Source organism: Salvelinus alpinus, chromosome 11, assembly GCF_045679555.1.
Source record: "Salvelinus alpinus chromosome 11, SLU_Salpinus.1, whole genome shotgun sequence".
Lineage (NCBI taxonomy): Eukaryota > Metazoa > Chordata > Actinopteri > Salmoniformes > Salmonidae > Salvelinus > Salvelinus alpinus.
This window is the reverse complement of record NC_092096.1, coordinates 53,123,896-53,140,389: the sequence shown is the minus strand read 5'-3', so window position 1 is coordinate 53,140,389 and position 16,494 is coordinate 53,123,896. Positions and strand designations below refer to the sequence as shown.

Here is a 16,494-nt window from a genome sequence, read left to right as displayed (position 1 = left end):
TCTGCTAAATGAACACAACAAGGCTATGCCATTGCACAGCCATAGGCTTCTACAAGCAAAGGCCATTGCTGAGGTTACTGCCTTTTTGAAGACTGTGTTCCACGATATAATATAACCAGTTGATATTACGGTTTCAATAAATTCATCTTAAATGGCACTTGCTTTTTTAATGACTGAAAATAAATGGCCTTGTGTTAAATTTGTTGTTATTTTTTCATTGAGTACTCGAATAACAAAAATATAAATCATGTGAGTACTCGAACAGTCAAAAAATGCCCACCCCTATTTCTGACAAAAGCAGAAGCTTTAGAGAACAGAACTACCGCTCTGGTAGGCTTCCAGATCCAACGGCATCCAACACACACACACACACACACACGCACACGCACACGCACACGCACACGCACACGCACACGCACACACACACACACACACACACACACACACACACACACACACACACACACACACACACACACACACACACACACACACACACGCACACACACACACGCACACACACACACAGTGGAGAAACAGAAGTAGGAGTAGAAGAACAAAGTCAGTTCGTGTGTGTGTGTGTGTGTGTGTGTGTGTGTGTGTGTGTGTGTGTGTGTGTGTGTGTGTGTGTGTGTGTGTGTGTGTGTGTGTGTGTGTGTGTGTGTACAGTGCATTGAAAGTATTCAGGCCCCTTGACTTTTTCCACATTTTGTTACGTTACAGCCTTATTCTAAAATTGATTCAATTGTTTTTCTACACACAAAACCCCATATTGACAAAGCAAAAACAGGTTTTTAGAATTGTTTGCAAATGTATAAAAAATAAACAACTGATATTACATTTATATAAGTATTCCGACCCTTTACCCTTTGCAAGTACTTTGTCGAAGCACCTTTGGCAGCGATTACAGCATCGAGTCTTCTTGGGTATGACGCTACAAGCTTGGCACATCTGTATTTGGGGAGTTTCTCCCATTCTCTGCAGATCCTCTCAAGTTCTGTCAGGTTGGATGGGGAGCGTCGCTACACAGCTATTTTCAGGTCTCTCCAAAGATGTTTGACCGGGTTCAAGTCTGGGCTCTGGCTGGGCCACTCAAGGACATTCAGAGAATTGTCCTGAAACCCCTCCTGCGTTGTCTTGGCTGTGTGCTTATGGTTGTTGTCCTGTTGGAAGGGGAACCTTCGCCCCAGTCTGAGGTCCTGAGCTCTCTGGAGCAGGTTTTCATCAAGGATCTCTCTGTACTTGTCTCCGTTCATCTTTCCCTCGATCCTGACTAGTCTCCCAATCCCTACCGTAGGGATGGTGCCAAGTATCCTCCAGACATGACGCTTGTTCTTGTTTGTCATGGTCTGAGAGTCTTTAGGTGCTTTTTGGCGAACTCCGAGCCAGCTGTCATGTGCCTTTTACTGGGGAGTGGCTTCCGTCTGGCCACTCTACCATAAAGACCTGATTGGTGGACTACTGCAGAGATGGTTGTCCTTCTGGAAGGTTCTCCCATCTGGAACTCTGGAGCTCTGTCAAAGTAACTATCGGGTTCTTAGTCACCTCCCTGATCAAGGCCCTTCTCCCCCGATCAGTTTGACCGGGCAGCCAGCTCTAGGAAGAGTCTTGATAGTTCCAAACTTCTTCCATTTAAGTATGATGGAGGCCACTGTGTTCTTGGGGATCTTCAATCATGCAGAAATGTTTTGGTACCCTTCCCCAGATCTGTGCCTCGAAACGATCCTGTGTTGGTGCTCTACGGACAATTCCTTCGACCTCATGGCTTGGTTTTTTCTCTGACATGCACTGTCAGCTGTGTGACATTATATAGACAGGTGTGTGTACCTTCCAAATCATGTCGAATCAATTGAATTTACCACAGGTGGACTCCAATCAAGTTGTCGTAACATCTCAAGGATGATTAAGGGAAACAGGATGCACCTGAGCTCAATTTCGAGTCTCATAGCAAAGGGTCTGAATACTTATGTAAATAAGGTATTTATTTTTATATTTTTTATACTTTTGCAAAAATTTCTAAAAACTTGTTTTCACTTTGTCATTATGGGGTATTGTGTGTAGATTGATGAGGGGAAAAACGATTTAATCCATTTTAGAATAAGGCTGTAACAAAATGTGGAAAAGGTCAAGTTGTCTGAATACATTGTGTGTGTGTGTGTGTGTGTGTGTGTGTGTGTGTGTGTGTGTGTGTGTGTGTGTGTGTGTGTGTGTGTGTGTGTGTGTGTGTGTTTTGGTTGCTGTTGGATCTGGAAGCCTACCAGAGGGGTAGGTATTTTGAGACATCTTGAATAAGCTAAGTAGCCAATAGGCAGAGGGTAGCATAATTTGTCTTATTCTCTGTAATAATGATATGGGGATAATAATGCATTTTATTTTGTAAAGTGATTTCTTGCGTCAAACACAACATTTTCAGTCACCTCCTTGTCTGAAAGACAAGTGGATAAACATGTTAATGTTAAGCCCTGCATGTTTTTTTCTCTCTAAAGTCTCATGGAATGTAGGCCTACATTGAACACCACACATTGGCTGCTACTGTCGGCTGTATGATAGAACAGCTACTTCCATGTTAAAATGTTATGGGATGCGTTTTCGCCATTATTTTTGATGGTAGGCCACTCTGGTAGACCTACGTTACGTTCAAATAGCCACAGTAGCCTACTTGGTCACTGTTAAAACTGTAACTTAATACGGGTACAGCCTCAGTGTTCACAGTAAACGGGCCACGGAAGTTGCACAGAATTTTCACACTGTTCAAGTTTGCGCTCAGCAGACCTGAAATTTGCTCAGTGCTGGAAAAAATCGGAGGGAACATTGCTAGTAGCTACAGCCACATTTCAGACAAGCTCTCTCCTCTCTCTGCCCTGTGATTTAGGCCTGTTCTCTGTGGTGGCTCCTAAATACAGAGTTGGCGTTGTCTTTTTCCGCTCTGTCTCGCGGTGTATCTGAAATGACACCCTATTTTTGGGGGTTTGACCTTTCTTTTAGCAGGGAGTCCCATTGAGACCAAGGTCTCTTTTTGCAAGTGAGCCCTGAATCTTACAATGACAGTGAAACTACACTAATACTATGACTAGAGTGTACCGTCATACCTCCGTCAACGTGGTTTACTTGGTACTACACTGGGAGCATTACGAGATGTGTGAATGTCATGGCATAGAGTCCATACTATCTGCTATCGGATATTCCTACAACCTCTGCAACAAATATTCTGTGATTTAAAATGATTTTAAGTAACTTAGATTTGTCTTTTTCAAGCCTAAAATGCGATACCGAACCTTTTAAATGTGTGCAGGCAGGGGGATTTTTGCTATTTTCCTACTTAGTTTTAGGATTATTGAGATTATTTGTGAATTTATATTTAGATATGATGTGCTTTTTTTCTGTGTACGGTGCTTTCGGAAAGTATTCAGACCCCTTGACTTTTTCCACATTTTGTTACATTACAGCCTTATTCTAAAATGGATGAAATAAATGTATTTCCTTATCAATCTACACACAATACCCCATAATGACAAAGCAAAAACAGGTTTTTAGAAAATAGCTGTGCAGCAACGCTCCCCATCCAACCTGACAGAGCTTGAGAGGATCTGCAGAGAAGAATGGCAGAAACTCCCCAAATTCAAATCAAATTTTATTTGTCACATGCGCCGAATACAACAGGTATATTGTATTAGGTATATTTCACTGTAAGGTGTATATATACCTTACAGTGAAATGCTTACTTACAAGCCTTTAACCAACAATGCAGTTTTATGAAAAATACCTAAAAAAAAGAAAACGAATAAAAGTAACAAATAATTAAAGAGCAGCAGTAACATAACAATAGCGAGGCTATATACAGAGGGTACCGGTACAGAGTCAATGTGTGGGGCACCGGTTAGTCAAGGTAATATGTACATGTAGGTAGTGTTATTAAAGTGACTATGCATAGATTATAACAGAGAGTAGTAGCAGCGTAAAAGAGGGGGGGAATGCAAATAGTCTGGGTAGCCATTTGATTAGATGTTCAGGAGTCTTATGGCTTGGGGGTAGAAGCTTTTTAGAATCCTCTTTGACCTAGACTTGGCGCTCCGGTACCACTTGCGGTGCGGTAGCAGAGAGAACAGTCTATGACTAGGGTGGCTGGAGTCTTTGAAAATTATTAGGGCCTTCTTCTGACACCGCCTGGTATAGAGGTCCTGGATGGCAGGAAGCTTGGCCCCAGTGATGTACTAGGCCGTTCGCACTACCCTCTGTAGTGCCTTACGGCCGGAGGCCGAGCAGTTGCCATACCAGTCACTGATGCAACCCGTCAGGATGCTCTCGATGGTGCAGCTGTAGATCCTTTTGAGGATCTGTGGACACACGCCAAATCTTTTCAGTCTCCTGAAGGGGGATTGTGTTTGTCATGCCCTCTTCATGACTGTCTTGGTGTGCTTGTACCATGATAGTTTGTTGGTGACGTGGACACCAAGGAACTTGAAGCTCTCAACCTGCTCCACTGCAGACCCCGTCGATGAGAATGGTGGCGTGTCTCAGAGATCACCGTGAATTGTGACCGCATTGGTATACTTTGGCTGTTACACAACAAATTACACAGGAAACGCACTGTATGACAGGCCCCGTTATCTCTTCTAAAGCCAGTGTGTAGTCCGGTCGCAATAAAGACAATTTACCTTGCAAAAGATGATGTTTGTTACTGTTCCAGGCGTACGGTTTACCACAAACACGGCATACATCAACATACTTTAACAGGATTTTAATCCGCGATTTCACAGCCATCCTCGCTCACTGTTGCACCTACGACACTCATCTAGTGAGCACCTCCACCCAAGCAAGGCATTTGACGGGTTTGACATGTAGTCAGGCGTCACTGATTTACACTGGGTGCCCACCCCTTTTTTTTGGCTGATTTTGTGCCATGGACTTCCCCAGGCTTTCTGTTTAGGGAAACCTGGTTCTCCACGAGGCTAGTGTGTTGGTGACCCAGAGGTAAATGTCTGGCATTGTAAGAATTATCAGAGCTTTTGTCCTTGTTTCCATGGCTATGAGGCCCTACTCCTTATTCACGCCCCTCCTCCCCCGGCTCTCTCTGAAGTGGTCCGCTCCACACCCTTCATAGCAGACAGCCTGGTGTGGCGAATACTAATGACAAAGACTATACCCAGATCCTGCCCTGTGCTTTCTTTTCTAACGGACTGTATGTGTATGTGTGTGTGTGTATGTGTGTGTACCTCCATGTCCCCTCACCAGGAGATCCTGTACCAGTACCCAGTGTCTGAGGCGTCCAGCCAGCTGAAGGGAGTCAGAGGGATCTTTCTCACTCTGTCTGACATGCTGGAGAATGTCACTGGAGGACAGATAGTCAGGTTAGTGTAGAAAATTCCCCACCCACTCCTGACTAATCTCTACCTATCACCAGTCAGACCCACTTCAAGCGGCTCTGAAATCTACCAAAGTCCTAAATATAGAAATTCCATTCATTCATGCCATGATTGTATTTCTCCTCTGTCTTTTCCCCTGCACCTGTTCCTCCTCCCACTCCCTCCTTTTTTCTCCGCCTTCTACCCCTCTCCCTTCTTTTCCCCCCCATCCCCTCCCCCCCTCCTCAGCTCCTCCCTTCTCCTCAGTAAACAGCTGGTCCATGTGGGCTACTGGAAGGAGAGCAACAACCTGCTGGTGATCGCCCTGCCTGCTGAGAGGTACCGACACAGCAAAGTCATCCAAAGTCCTTGACAGCATCCAATGCATGCTTCCATATTCAATACGCTGTCTCAGCCAATCCCATATGTCAGCTAAATGCTGTATCCCTCCCAGAGTATTTGATCAATAAAATGGTCGGTAAGTAGCTGAAGTTCGGAGTGTTTTTCTCTGGCCTCGTGGATGTGACTGTGTTTTTCCCCTCTTATTCTTCCCCAGGGTTCCTCTGTTGTATCTGCAGACGGTAGTGGGAGGTGCAGTGAGGACTCTCAAGGTGATGCACGGCTCTCTGGACAGGTCTGTTGTGCTGACAGCAGGGATGCATCCTGAATTTGACCAAAAGTAGTGCACTGTATAGGGAATAGGGTGCCATTTTGGACACCGGTTTGATTTCCTGGTTCAAGCGGTCCCAGTCTTTCTGGCTTCTCATTTGAAGCAAGGTCATTTATACTGTTACATCAAACCTGAACAGGTTGTTGGCTTCTTTTAACCAACCACTTCTTTCTCTCCCTCCTTCTGTCCCCCTCCCTCCCCTTGCTTCCTCCCTCTCTCTCTCTCCTCCACCCCTTCATCTCATCTCTCCCTCCACCACACCATTCCTCTCTCCATCCCTCCCTTTCTCCTCCCCCTCCCTCTTATCTCCATCGCTCCTTCCGCTCCCCCACAGTGCATTCTGCGAGGCGGACCATGCCCCCAGGCTGGACCATTTCTTCTGCCTGTTCTTCCAGCAGCTCATCCAGCCTTCCCGGTTGAGTGACAGCTCCGGGGCCACGCCCCCTGACCTATCGGAGACTCTCTTCCTGGACGGACTGCCAGCGGTCCGGTGGCTCCCTCTGCCCCCTGAGATAAAGGTCTGGATGGGCCGCCACTTTGGGCCACGGTTGTGATGGAACACTTTTAAGATGTCTTCTTCGTCATTGATGTCTTCACCATTTGCTGTTTGCGCCTCGCTTGTTACGTCTTCTGAAATGTTTCAGGTCACAGGATGTTTTAGGCTGTCAAGTCACTGATAGGTTTAAGCAATTTGCTCTTGCTAGGATATATTTAATGGGCTTTCCCCCCCCCCACCTTGTTGGATTTATGTATTGTCTTTGCTGCCCTCTGCTGTCTGGCGGTAAAAATGACATGTGCTCCTGCCGACTAGTCAGGCAAATTTTCCATGTCTAGCTCCAGAGCATGTCTGACTGCAGCCTTTGTGAATGCAGAAATACGTCTGCCTCTGATCTAGATTTAGAATGCTGCGTCTGAATTCTACTTCTACGGTCTCTGATTATCTGTCTGTCCACAGATGCAGGTGGACACCGTTCTCTCAGACTTTGAATCATCAGATTTCGGAGAAATGGTAAGTCAAATCGTTACGTAGGGCTTTAGTCGAAGCAGAGTGCACTGTGTAGGGAATAGGGTGCCATTTGGGAAGCAGACAAGGTGTCATGCTCATCCCCATTCCCATTTAAACGGAGCCACCAGCTGTCCCCTCCCATGTGTAGGGTCTAGTAGTGAGTATTTCTGGACTGGCCTGTGTATATTTCATGTAATGAAGGATTAGATCTTCTTTATACCTGCATCTTCTAGCTGATTAAATGAAGCAGGACTGGGAGGAAGGGGTGGTGGAGAGGGGGGGAGGGGATAGACCGGCAGGAAGTAGATCCACTACTTAATCATTCATGTCTGATCTTCTAAAACTGTTAATTTGTTTTTCTCTCTTCGCTCTCTCTCTCTCTCTCTCCCTCTCTCTCTCTCTCTATCTCTCTCTCTCTCTCTCTCTCTATCTGGCAGTCAGAGGACTTCTATGGCGTGAGGCGTCTCTACGTGACACTGGGTTCCTGTCTGTTCTACAAGGTTGAGTGTCGTCTCACACCTGTCACACACACACACACACACACACTCACCTGACATCTATCTGCTGAGGCGCTCTCCTTTCCACCCACACACACACACACACACACACACACACACACACACACACACACACACACACACACACACACACACACACCTAGCCCACAGTGAAACTTCACAGAAGGGACAGACAGACACCCTTGGATGGATAGGAAGAAAGAGCCAGTTACATATGATTAGTTACAGTGCATTCTGAAAGTTTTCAGGCCCCTTGACTTTTTCCACATTTTGTTACGTTACAGCCTTATTCAAAAATGGATGAAAACATATGAAAACATCAATCTACACACAATAACCCATAATGACAAAGAAAAAACAGTGTTTTATAAATGTTTGCACATTTGTTAAAAATAAAAAACAGAAATACCTTATTTACATAAGTATTCAGACCCTTTGCTATGAGACTCGGAATTGAGCTCAGGTGCATCCTGTTTACATTGACCATCCTTGAGCTGTTTCTCCAACTTGAGTCCACCTGTGGTAAATTAAATTGATTGGACATGATTTGGAAAGACACAGACCTGTCTATATAAGGTCCCACAGTTGACAGTGCATGTCAGAGCAAAAACCAGGCGATGAGGTCGAAAGAATTGTCCGTAGAGCTCCGAGACAGGATTGTGTCAAGGCACATGTCTGGGGAAGGGTACCAAAAAATGTCTGCAGGATTGAAGGTCCCCAAGAACACAGTGGCCTCCATCTTTCTTAAATGGAAGAAGTTTGGAACCACCAAGACTCTTCCTCGAGCTGGCCGCCCGGCCAAACTGAGCCAATCGTGGGAGAAGGGCCTTGGTCAGGGAGGTGACCAAGAACCCGATGGCCACTCTGACAGAGCTCCAGAGTTCCTTTGTGGAGATGGGAGAACCTTCCAGAAGGACAACCATCTCTGCAGCACTCCACCAATCAGGTCTTTATGGTAGAGTGCCCAGACGGAAGCCACTCCTCAGTACATGACAGCCCGCTTGGCACAACCTAAAGACTATCAGACCATGAGAAACAAGATTCTCTGGTCTGATGAAACCAAGATTGAACTCTTTGGCCTGAATGCCAAGCATCACGTCTGGAGGTAACCTGGCACCATCCCTACAGTGAGGCATGGTGGTGGCAGCATCATGCTGTGGGGGTGTTTTTCAGCGGCAGGGACTGGGAGACTAGTCAGGATCGAGGGAAAGATGATCGGAGCAAAGTACAGAGAGATCCTTGAAGAAAACCCGCTCCAGGGTGCTCAGGATCTCAGACTGGGGCGAAGGTTCACCTTCCAACAGGACAGTGACCCTAAGCACACAGCCAAGACAACGCAGCAGTGGCTTCGGGACAAGTCTCTGAATGTCCTGGAGTGGCCCAGCCAGAGCCCAGATTTGAACCCGATCGAACATCTCTGGAGAGACCTGAAAATAGCTGTGCAGCGACACTCCCCATCCAACCTGACAGAACTTGTGAGGATCTGCAGAGAAGAATGGGAGAAACTCCCCAAATACAGGTGTGCCAAGATTGTTGCGTCATACCCAATATGACTTGAGGCTGTAATCGCTGCCAGGTTCTTCAACAGAGTACTGAGGAAATGGTCTGAATACTTATGTAAATGTGATATTTCAGTTTTTGATTTAGTATAAATTGGGTAAAAAACTGTTTTTGCTCTGTTGTTATGGGTTATTGTGTGTATATTGATGAGGGGGGAAAAAATATTTAATCCATCTTAGAATAAGGCTGTAACGTGACAAAATGTGGGAAAAATCAAGGGGTCTGAATACTTTCCGAATGCACTGTAGATGGGATATCGTCACCCAGGATAACATGCTGTACCCCCTCATTCCCTGGATGGCACATCATCAGCCTATCAATTGATGCTGAATTATTCATGATTTCTAGAAGGTTGTTCTCTAGGTTCAAGTCTCCATTCTCATGACCTTTGTATAGAGAGAGTCTGGCACTCTCTATACGATGGGGCGACTTGTGTTAGTAAAAATTCTAAATAAATTTGTGTTATCTGTGTGTGTGTGTCCAACCTGTGTGTGTGTGTACTCTGTGTCTCTGTCTCTCGACGTGTATGTCTCTCTGCCTGTTTCCAACCCCAGGGCTATCTGATAGCGAACCACCTCCCCAAGGAGGACCTGCTTGACGTCTCTCTCTACTGCCAGCACTACTGTCTCCTCCCCCTGGCCTCAGAGCAGCGCGTGGGCCAGCTGGTTATCTGGAGGGAGGTGTTCCCTCACCACCGCTCACAGATCCACCAGACCAAGAAGTACCAGAACAAGACCAATAACAACCACTGTACCATGCCTGGCTACTGCCAGCCCAAGGGACGCTACTTCCTACTCATAGTGGGACTGGTAAGACCATAGATACATGCAGTACCAGTCAAACGTTTGGAAACACCTACTCATTCCAGGATTTTTCTTTATTTTGAATATTTTTTGGGACGTTGTAGAATAATAGTGAAGTCGTCGAAACGATGAAATAACACATATGGAATCATGTAGTAACCACAAAAGTGTTAAACAAATCAAAATATATTTTATATTTGTGATTCTTCAAAGTAGTCACCCTTTTCCTTGATGACAGCTTTGCACGTTCCACAATGTAGAAAATAGTACAAATAACGAAAAACCCTTGAATGAGTAGGTGTGTCCAAACTTTTGACTGGTACTGTACATATAAAATGACATATAGGGTCTTCATTGAGAATGCAGGATTCAATGTTCCATCAGTTACTCTAATGAGTGTCACCTTTTTGTTTTTGTGTCATTTCTTGCTCTTTTTCTCTCCTCTTTCTCTTTCCCCTCTAGCTGTCTCTCAGACAGACATCCAACATTTGACTCTAGTTTTGTGTTCCAGGATACCAACTACACGCAGACATCTGTTATCCCATACATTCTCTCTCTCTCTCTCTCTCTCTCTCTCTCTCTCTCTCTCTCTCTCTCTCTCTCTCTCCTTCTCTCTTTCTACCGCTCCCTCTCCCCCAGAGGCACTTCATGCAGTGTGTGCTCCTGGAGGCGGGTGGCTGTGCGGCCCCTGCCACGGGGGCCCCAGGGCCCGACTGTGTGTACGTGGACCAGGTCAAGGCTACCCTCCTACAGCTGGAGGAGCTGGATGTAGGGATGGAGGAACGCCTGGCTGCCCCGCCTGCCCCCTGCCTCTCCTGTGCTGACTGGTTCCTCCCCTCCTTCGCCCGTGACAGGTTGTTTTTAGTTTGACAATTTTAAAAACAATTGTGCGTTAATTTAAAAAAAGAAAAGTGCAGAAATAAAATAATCGTGTATAAATAAGAGCATAGATAAAATTGAGGATGACACAAAAAGTTTCCATGGTGGTTCTCAGGTTAGACACCCTGGCCTCCTCGTCTCCTGTCCTCTGCAAGCTGGCCGGGGGCGTGAAGCCGCCCTCCTCGGACCAGGGAGGAGGAAAGGGGGTGGGCCGGAGCCTGTTTGGAGGAGGCGCTCGGAGACCTCGCCCCAAGAGGGGTCAGTCCGACAGCGGGAGCGAGGAACAGTCGGACGGGGGTGTAGGAAGGCCGACTGGACTCAGTCCGCACTCCACCCCGGACTCGGCCCGGAAGCTGGTCGGCCAGAGAGACTCGCTGGGTTCTGGAGGATCTGATGGGAGTCGAGGCAGTGGGAGCATTTTCAAGGTAGGGTCTTAACCTTCCTTCCCCCATTGCGTCTCTCATCCTTATATCTATAAAAAGTTATGTTCCACGGCACAATTTATTAAATTACAGACAGACAGACAGACAGACAGACAGACAGACAGACAGACAGACAGACAGACAGACAGTAAAGTGCACACACACACTGCTAGGAGAGCACGATATTTAGCGACACACTGGGTTATGTCAAATACCAATGTTGTTTCCCCCCTCCCCTTAGATTCCCAGGATGAAGCATCCTAACCCGTTCTCCCTGGGCACCCTGAAGAAGAGTCTGACTGAGAGAGAGACAGAGAAGAAGAACAACACTATGAAGTGAGTGAAACAGGCCAGCAGTGTTAGAAGTTAGTTTATCCTTCCTTGTTGTAATAATGCCCCAAATCTCCTCTCTGCTGTGGTCCTATTCTTTCATTCCATCCTATTCTATTCCATATCACACTATTCTATTTTATTCCATCTCATTCTATTCCACCCCACCTCTCTTCTATTCTGTTCCATGCCATCCCGTTCCATTCTATACCATTGCATTCTATTCCATTCCATCCAATCTCTCTCGGTTCTGTGTTGGCCAGGTTGACGTCTGGGGCAGAGAACACTCTGTTCCACTATGTGCTGATGGAGAAGGTGCAGGGTATCTTCATCGCTCCTACACACAGGGAACTGTCCCAGCTCAGCGGCTCCATCCACCCTCAGCTCATTCGCAACTTCCACCACTGCTGCCTCTCCATACGGGCTGCCTTCCAGCGGAGTCTGCCGCCCAGGGTAAGATACGGAACACACACACAGACAGACACACTCACTCACTCACTCTCACGCACACACCGTGGCGATTTTAGCATGTGCGTCTTGGTGGGGCAAACTAACCCAATTTTGTTGTTGTTGCATGCCAGCAAAGCCACAACACAACACTAAACAATACATTCATTACACTATAACGGTGACAAACGGTGCCCACAAACTGTTAAGGCCTACACAAAGCTGTCCTAACAGCTGAGCTTTTATTTCAGCACCATGGCTATCAGCGGAGCCTCGTCTGGCAGCGAAACTGTTCATTCAGCCTCGTTTACTGCCTTTTTAAAAGCCCTAGCTGATATTGCTGACTTGCTGAAATAAATATGGTTTCTACTGACTCCTTGTGGATTTGTGTAACTCAATAAGAACCACATTCTCCTTCAGTAATAACGAAGGTCGACATGAGTTTAGACTTTGGAACCATACACAAGCATTATTACATTTGATGTTCATTAAATTCATCATGTTTATTCTTATGTTATTAACACTTAGCTGTAAGTATAAGCAAACAAGCTGCAAGCAAATAAGGCTGCGACGAGGTTGGCCTATTCATTCAGCACTTTCAAAATGGACAGCGACAGAAATTCAGATGAATGTTAGTTCAGATAAGGCCTCAGCATCTTGCTGAATTTAACTTTACTCTTCTTTAAGTCACCACACACACAGAAAGAGACGGTTAGCTTACCATTTGAAGTATTTTATTAGGCCTATGTGGTCTATAAGGGAAGGAAAATACAACCACGAGGATCCACTTTATAGACAATATACAGACGCACAGACAGCGCAATGCGCAAACAAAACAACCCTCGCAATATCAACTGGAATTACATCGGTTTATTACTGAAGTTTTTGTTGAAAACCAATATTTGAATGAGAAGAGACTGTCACTGGCAAACATGGTTACAGACCCAACAACATTATATAGTATCCCCTCCCTCGTGACGAAAAGCACATGAGCTAATTACAATACACAAAGTAAGCAAAACAATGAAATCATTCCAACATTTCCTACAATGACGAATAAGATACAAATGGAATAGACCTATATAAGCAATATAACAATTGAGATGTACAAACTATGGCATAAGGGAGCGATGAGCGGATAAGAGGCAAGCCGTAATTTCAATTAAGACATTAACCTCTAAAAGTTTGGGGGAGGGGGGGTACTAAGCTAATATATGTTTTAAGATGGATATAAACTCAGCAAAAAAAGAAACGTCCCTTTTTCAGGACCCGGTCTTTCAAAAATTCAAATAACAATTCATGAACATGCACCTGTGGAACGGTCGTTAAGACACTAACAGCTTACAGACGGTAGGCAATTAAGGTCACAGTTATGAAAACTTAGGACACTAAAGAGGCCTTTCTACTGACTCTGAAAAACACCAAAAGAAAGATGCCCCAGGGTCCCTGCTCATCTGCGTGAACGTGCCTCAGGCATGCTGCAAGGAGGCATGAGGACTGCAGATGTGTCCAGGGCAATAAATTGCAATGTCCGTACTGTGAGACGCCTAAGACAGCGCTACAGGGAGACAGGATGGACAACTGATCGTCCTCGCAGTGGCAGACCACGTGTAACAACACCTGCACAGGATCGCATCCGAAAATCACACCTGCGGGACAGGTACAGGATGGCAACAATAACTGCCCGAGTTACACCAGGAACGCACAATCCCTCCATCAGTACTCAGACTGTCCGCAATAGGCTGAGAGAGGCTGGACTGAGGGCTTGTAGGGCTGTTGTAAAGCAGGTCCTCACCAGACATCACCGGCAACAACGTCACTATGGACACAAACCCACCGTTGCTGGACCAGACAGGACTGGCAAAAGGTGCCCTTCACCGACGAGTCGCGGTTTTGTCTCACCAGGGGTGATGGTCGGATTCACGTTTATCGTCGAAGGAGTGAGCGTTACACCGAGGCCTGTACTCTGGAGCGGGATTGATTTGGAGGTGGAGGGTCCGTCATGGTCTGGGCCGGTGTGTCACAGCATCATCGGACTGAGCTTGTTGTCATTGCAGGCAATCTCAATGCTGTGCGTTACAGGGAAGACATCCACCTCTCTCATGTGGTACCCTTCCTGCAGGCTCATCCTGACATGCCACCAGCCATACTGCTCATTCTGTGCGTGATTTCCTGCAAGACAGGAATGTCAGTGTTCTGCCATGGCCAGCGAAGAGCCCGGATCTCAATCCCATTGAGCACGTCTGGGACCTGTTGGATCGGAGGGTGAGGGCTAGGGCCATTCCCCCCAGAAATGTCCGGGAACTTGCATGTTCCTTGGTGGAAGAGTGGGGTAACATCTTACAGCAAGAACTGGCAAATCTGGTGCTGTCCATGAGGAGATGCACTGCAGTACTTAATGCAGCTGGTGGCCACACCAGATACTGACTGTTACTTTTGATTTTGAACCCCCCTTTGTTCAGGGACACATTATTCCATTTCTGTTATTCACTTGTCTGTGGAACTTGTTCAGTTTATGTCTTAGTTATTGAATGTTATGTTCATATACATATTTACACATGTTAAGTTTGCTGAAAATGAACACAGTTGACAGTGAGAGGACTTTTCCTTTTTTGCTGAGTTTATAATTTGATCAAATATTTAGTTTGGCCTTTACTACTATAGCCCATAGAAATGCCTTGAATAACATTCATAAATGTAAAAATAGATAGTAAAAAATAATTTGCATAAGGAATAAGGTTTTGAAGTGTCTGTCCTATATCTAGAAGATAACTCAGGAAATATATAGATTTTTACACATACGTATTTAACCTTGTATTTTTTGGAGCAAAACAGAGAACACCATCGTGTTCGTGAGAGTCTCTCCTTTACATAGTAATATTAGTCATATTAGTTTGTAATAATAGTTCTGCAGATGCGGTAGGCCGACATAGGCGGATGTTGTGGATAGAGACGCAGCCCACACAAAAAAAAATTACATCTGTAGCTTATATTTACAGATTTTAATGGGGATTTTTTAATTATGTTTCTTAGATTGACACATGGGTGCGTCAATAGACTCTCCAGGATTAATGAGCGAGCTAAGATGGACATAGTCGATATAACTATTTGTTCAGTACCTTTGAAATGTACAGCGACAGAATTCAGAACATGGTCCGTTCTTACAGTATTCTCCCTGTACACCAAGTCAGAACCGTAGGATAAATAAAGGGGGCATATAAGCAGACAAAGAAAGCTCTTACAGTATTCGATAGTGACAATTCTCTAAAACAGGCTAAAGGCTACATGTACACCACTAAGTCAGAACAGTAAGCTAAGTTATGAGGGGGAGAGAGACCAAATTCTTAGGGTGAGACACGGCCGATGAGCACCGATACGTTTTATCTATAAATTCTCTTCATATGACAAGGATTTGCCAGTAGATTGTCGACGTGATTCATGATGATGGCTGCTTGTCTAACTTTCTAGCAAAGTTTTTGAAAGTATGATGTTGACATGATCAGTCCAATCAAAGCTATGGTAGATATAACGTGATTTGACGTCATTTTATTTGTGGCCAATGACCTTGAGCCTTCTTGGATGGGCACTTCTAATATAAATCTATGGCAGCACCCAAAGGGGCTTGAACTGCCTAGCTCTCCCGTAGATTCTGCAGTGACATAATGTCCCCATGAGCGACAGAACGCTGAGCAAATCTCGGCGCAATTAGGTAAGATTACCAACGCCTACACTCTGTATTTTTGCTGGCTGCCCCTCCACCACAGAAAGCACAGAGCTAGGCTGAAACACCTTCATTTTGGAGCTGCCTTACTTAAGAAAGAGACCATGTTTGTTTGCGGCTTTATTAATTTTATTTCCGCTCATGAAACATGGGACCAACACATTGTATTTTTATTCAGTATATTATTAAAAAAAAAAAAATTTAACAGGTGGGGCTCAAAGACGGGTCACTACTGCAAACACACCATATCTCTCTATGTAAGAAAGTCTGTGTTTTAATAAAAAAGGTGGTGTGTGTTTATGTTTAATCTCTTAGACCTCTCTTTGTGTGAGTAGGGCAGGCCAGGTACAGACAGACCCCAGGGGACCCATGGGCTGGGCCCAGTGAAGGAACACGGGGTTCTGTTCCAGTGTAAACCTGAGAACTGGACCGACCAGAGGAAGCCAGCCCCCACCATGACCTACTGGGTTATAGGGTACGTGACAGAACAAAATACTAAATGCTACCCTGTTCCTTTTGTAGTGCACTATTTAGAACTCTGGATAAAAGTAGTGCGCTTATATGGGGATTAGGGTACATCAGAGGACAATGTGTTTCAGTGTGAATCTCAAATGGCACACTATTCCCTACATCAATGTACTATGTACTATGGAGAGTAGGGTGCCATTTGAGACATAACCAAGCCAACTATGTCTGTGCTTGCCTTACATAGTGTGAGCGCCACTGTACATGATTGAGTCTCCTAAGAATGATATCTATATGGCCTCTGTTGCTATATAGGGTCAGTGTTATGAAT

General features: G+C 45.4%; 1 protein-coding gene across 3 annotated transcripts in view; it reads left to right on the top strand.

The window, feature by feature from the left end:
- intu (inturned planar cell polarity protein) overlaps positions 1–16,494 on the top strand; it is a 33,778-nt gene that overhangs the window by 15,485 nt on the left and 1,799 nt on the right. For all 3 annotated transcript variants that reach the window (XM_071333496.1, XM_071333495.1, XM_071333497.1), the window contains exons 5-16: positions 5,233–5,348; positions 5,592–5,681; positions 5,899–5,976; positions 6,347–6,530; positions 6,968–7,021; positions 7,456–7,518; positions 9,651–9,905; positions 10,539–10,753; positions 10,894–11,203; positions 11,442–11,536; positions 11,794–11,983; positions 16,034–16,173. In XM_071333496.1, coding sequence (XP_071189597.1) covers positions 5,233–5,348; positions 5,592–5,681; positions 5,899–5,976; positions 6,347–6,530; positions 6,968–7,021; positions 7,456–7,518; positions 9,651–9,905; positions 10,539–10,753; positions 10,894–11,203; positions 11,442–11,536; positions 11,794–11,983; positions 16,034–16,173 — 1,790 coding nt within the window. The remainder of the gene's footprint in view (positions 1–5,232; positions 5,349–5,591; positions 5,682–5,898; positions 5,977–6,346; positions 6,531–6,967; positions 7,022–7,455; positions 7,519–9,650; positions 9,906–10,538; positions 10,754–10,893; positions 11,204–11,441; positions 11,537–11,793; positions 11,984–16,033; positions 16,174–16,494) is intronic.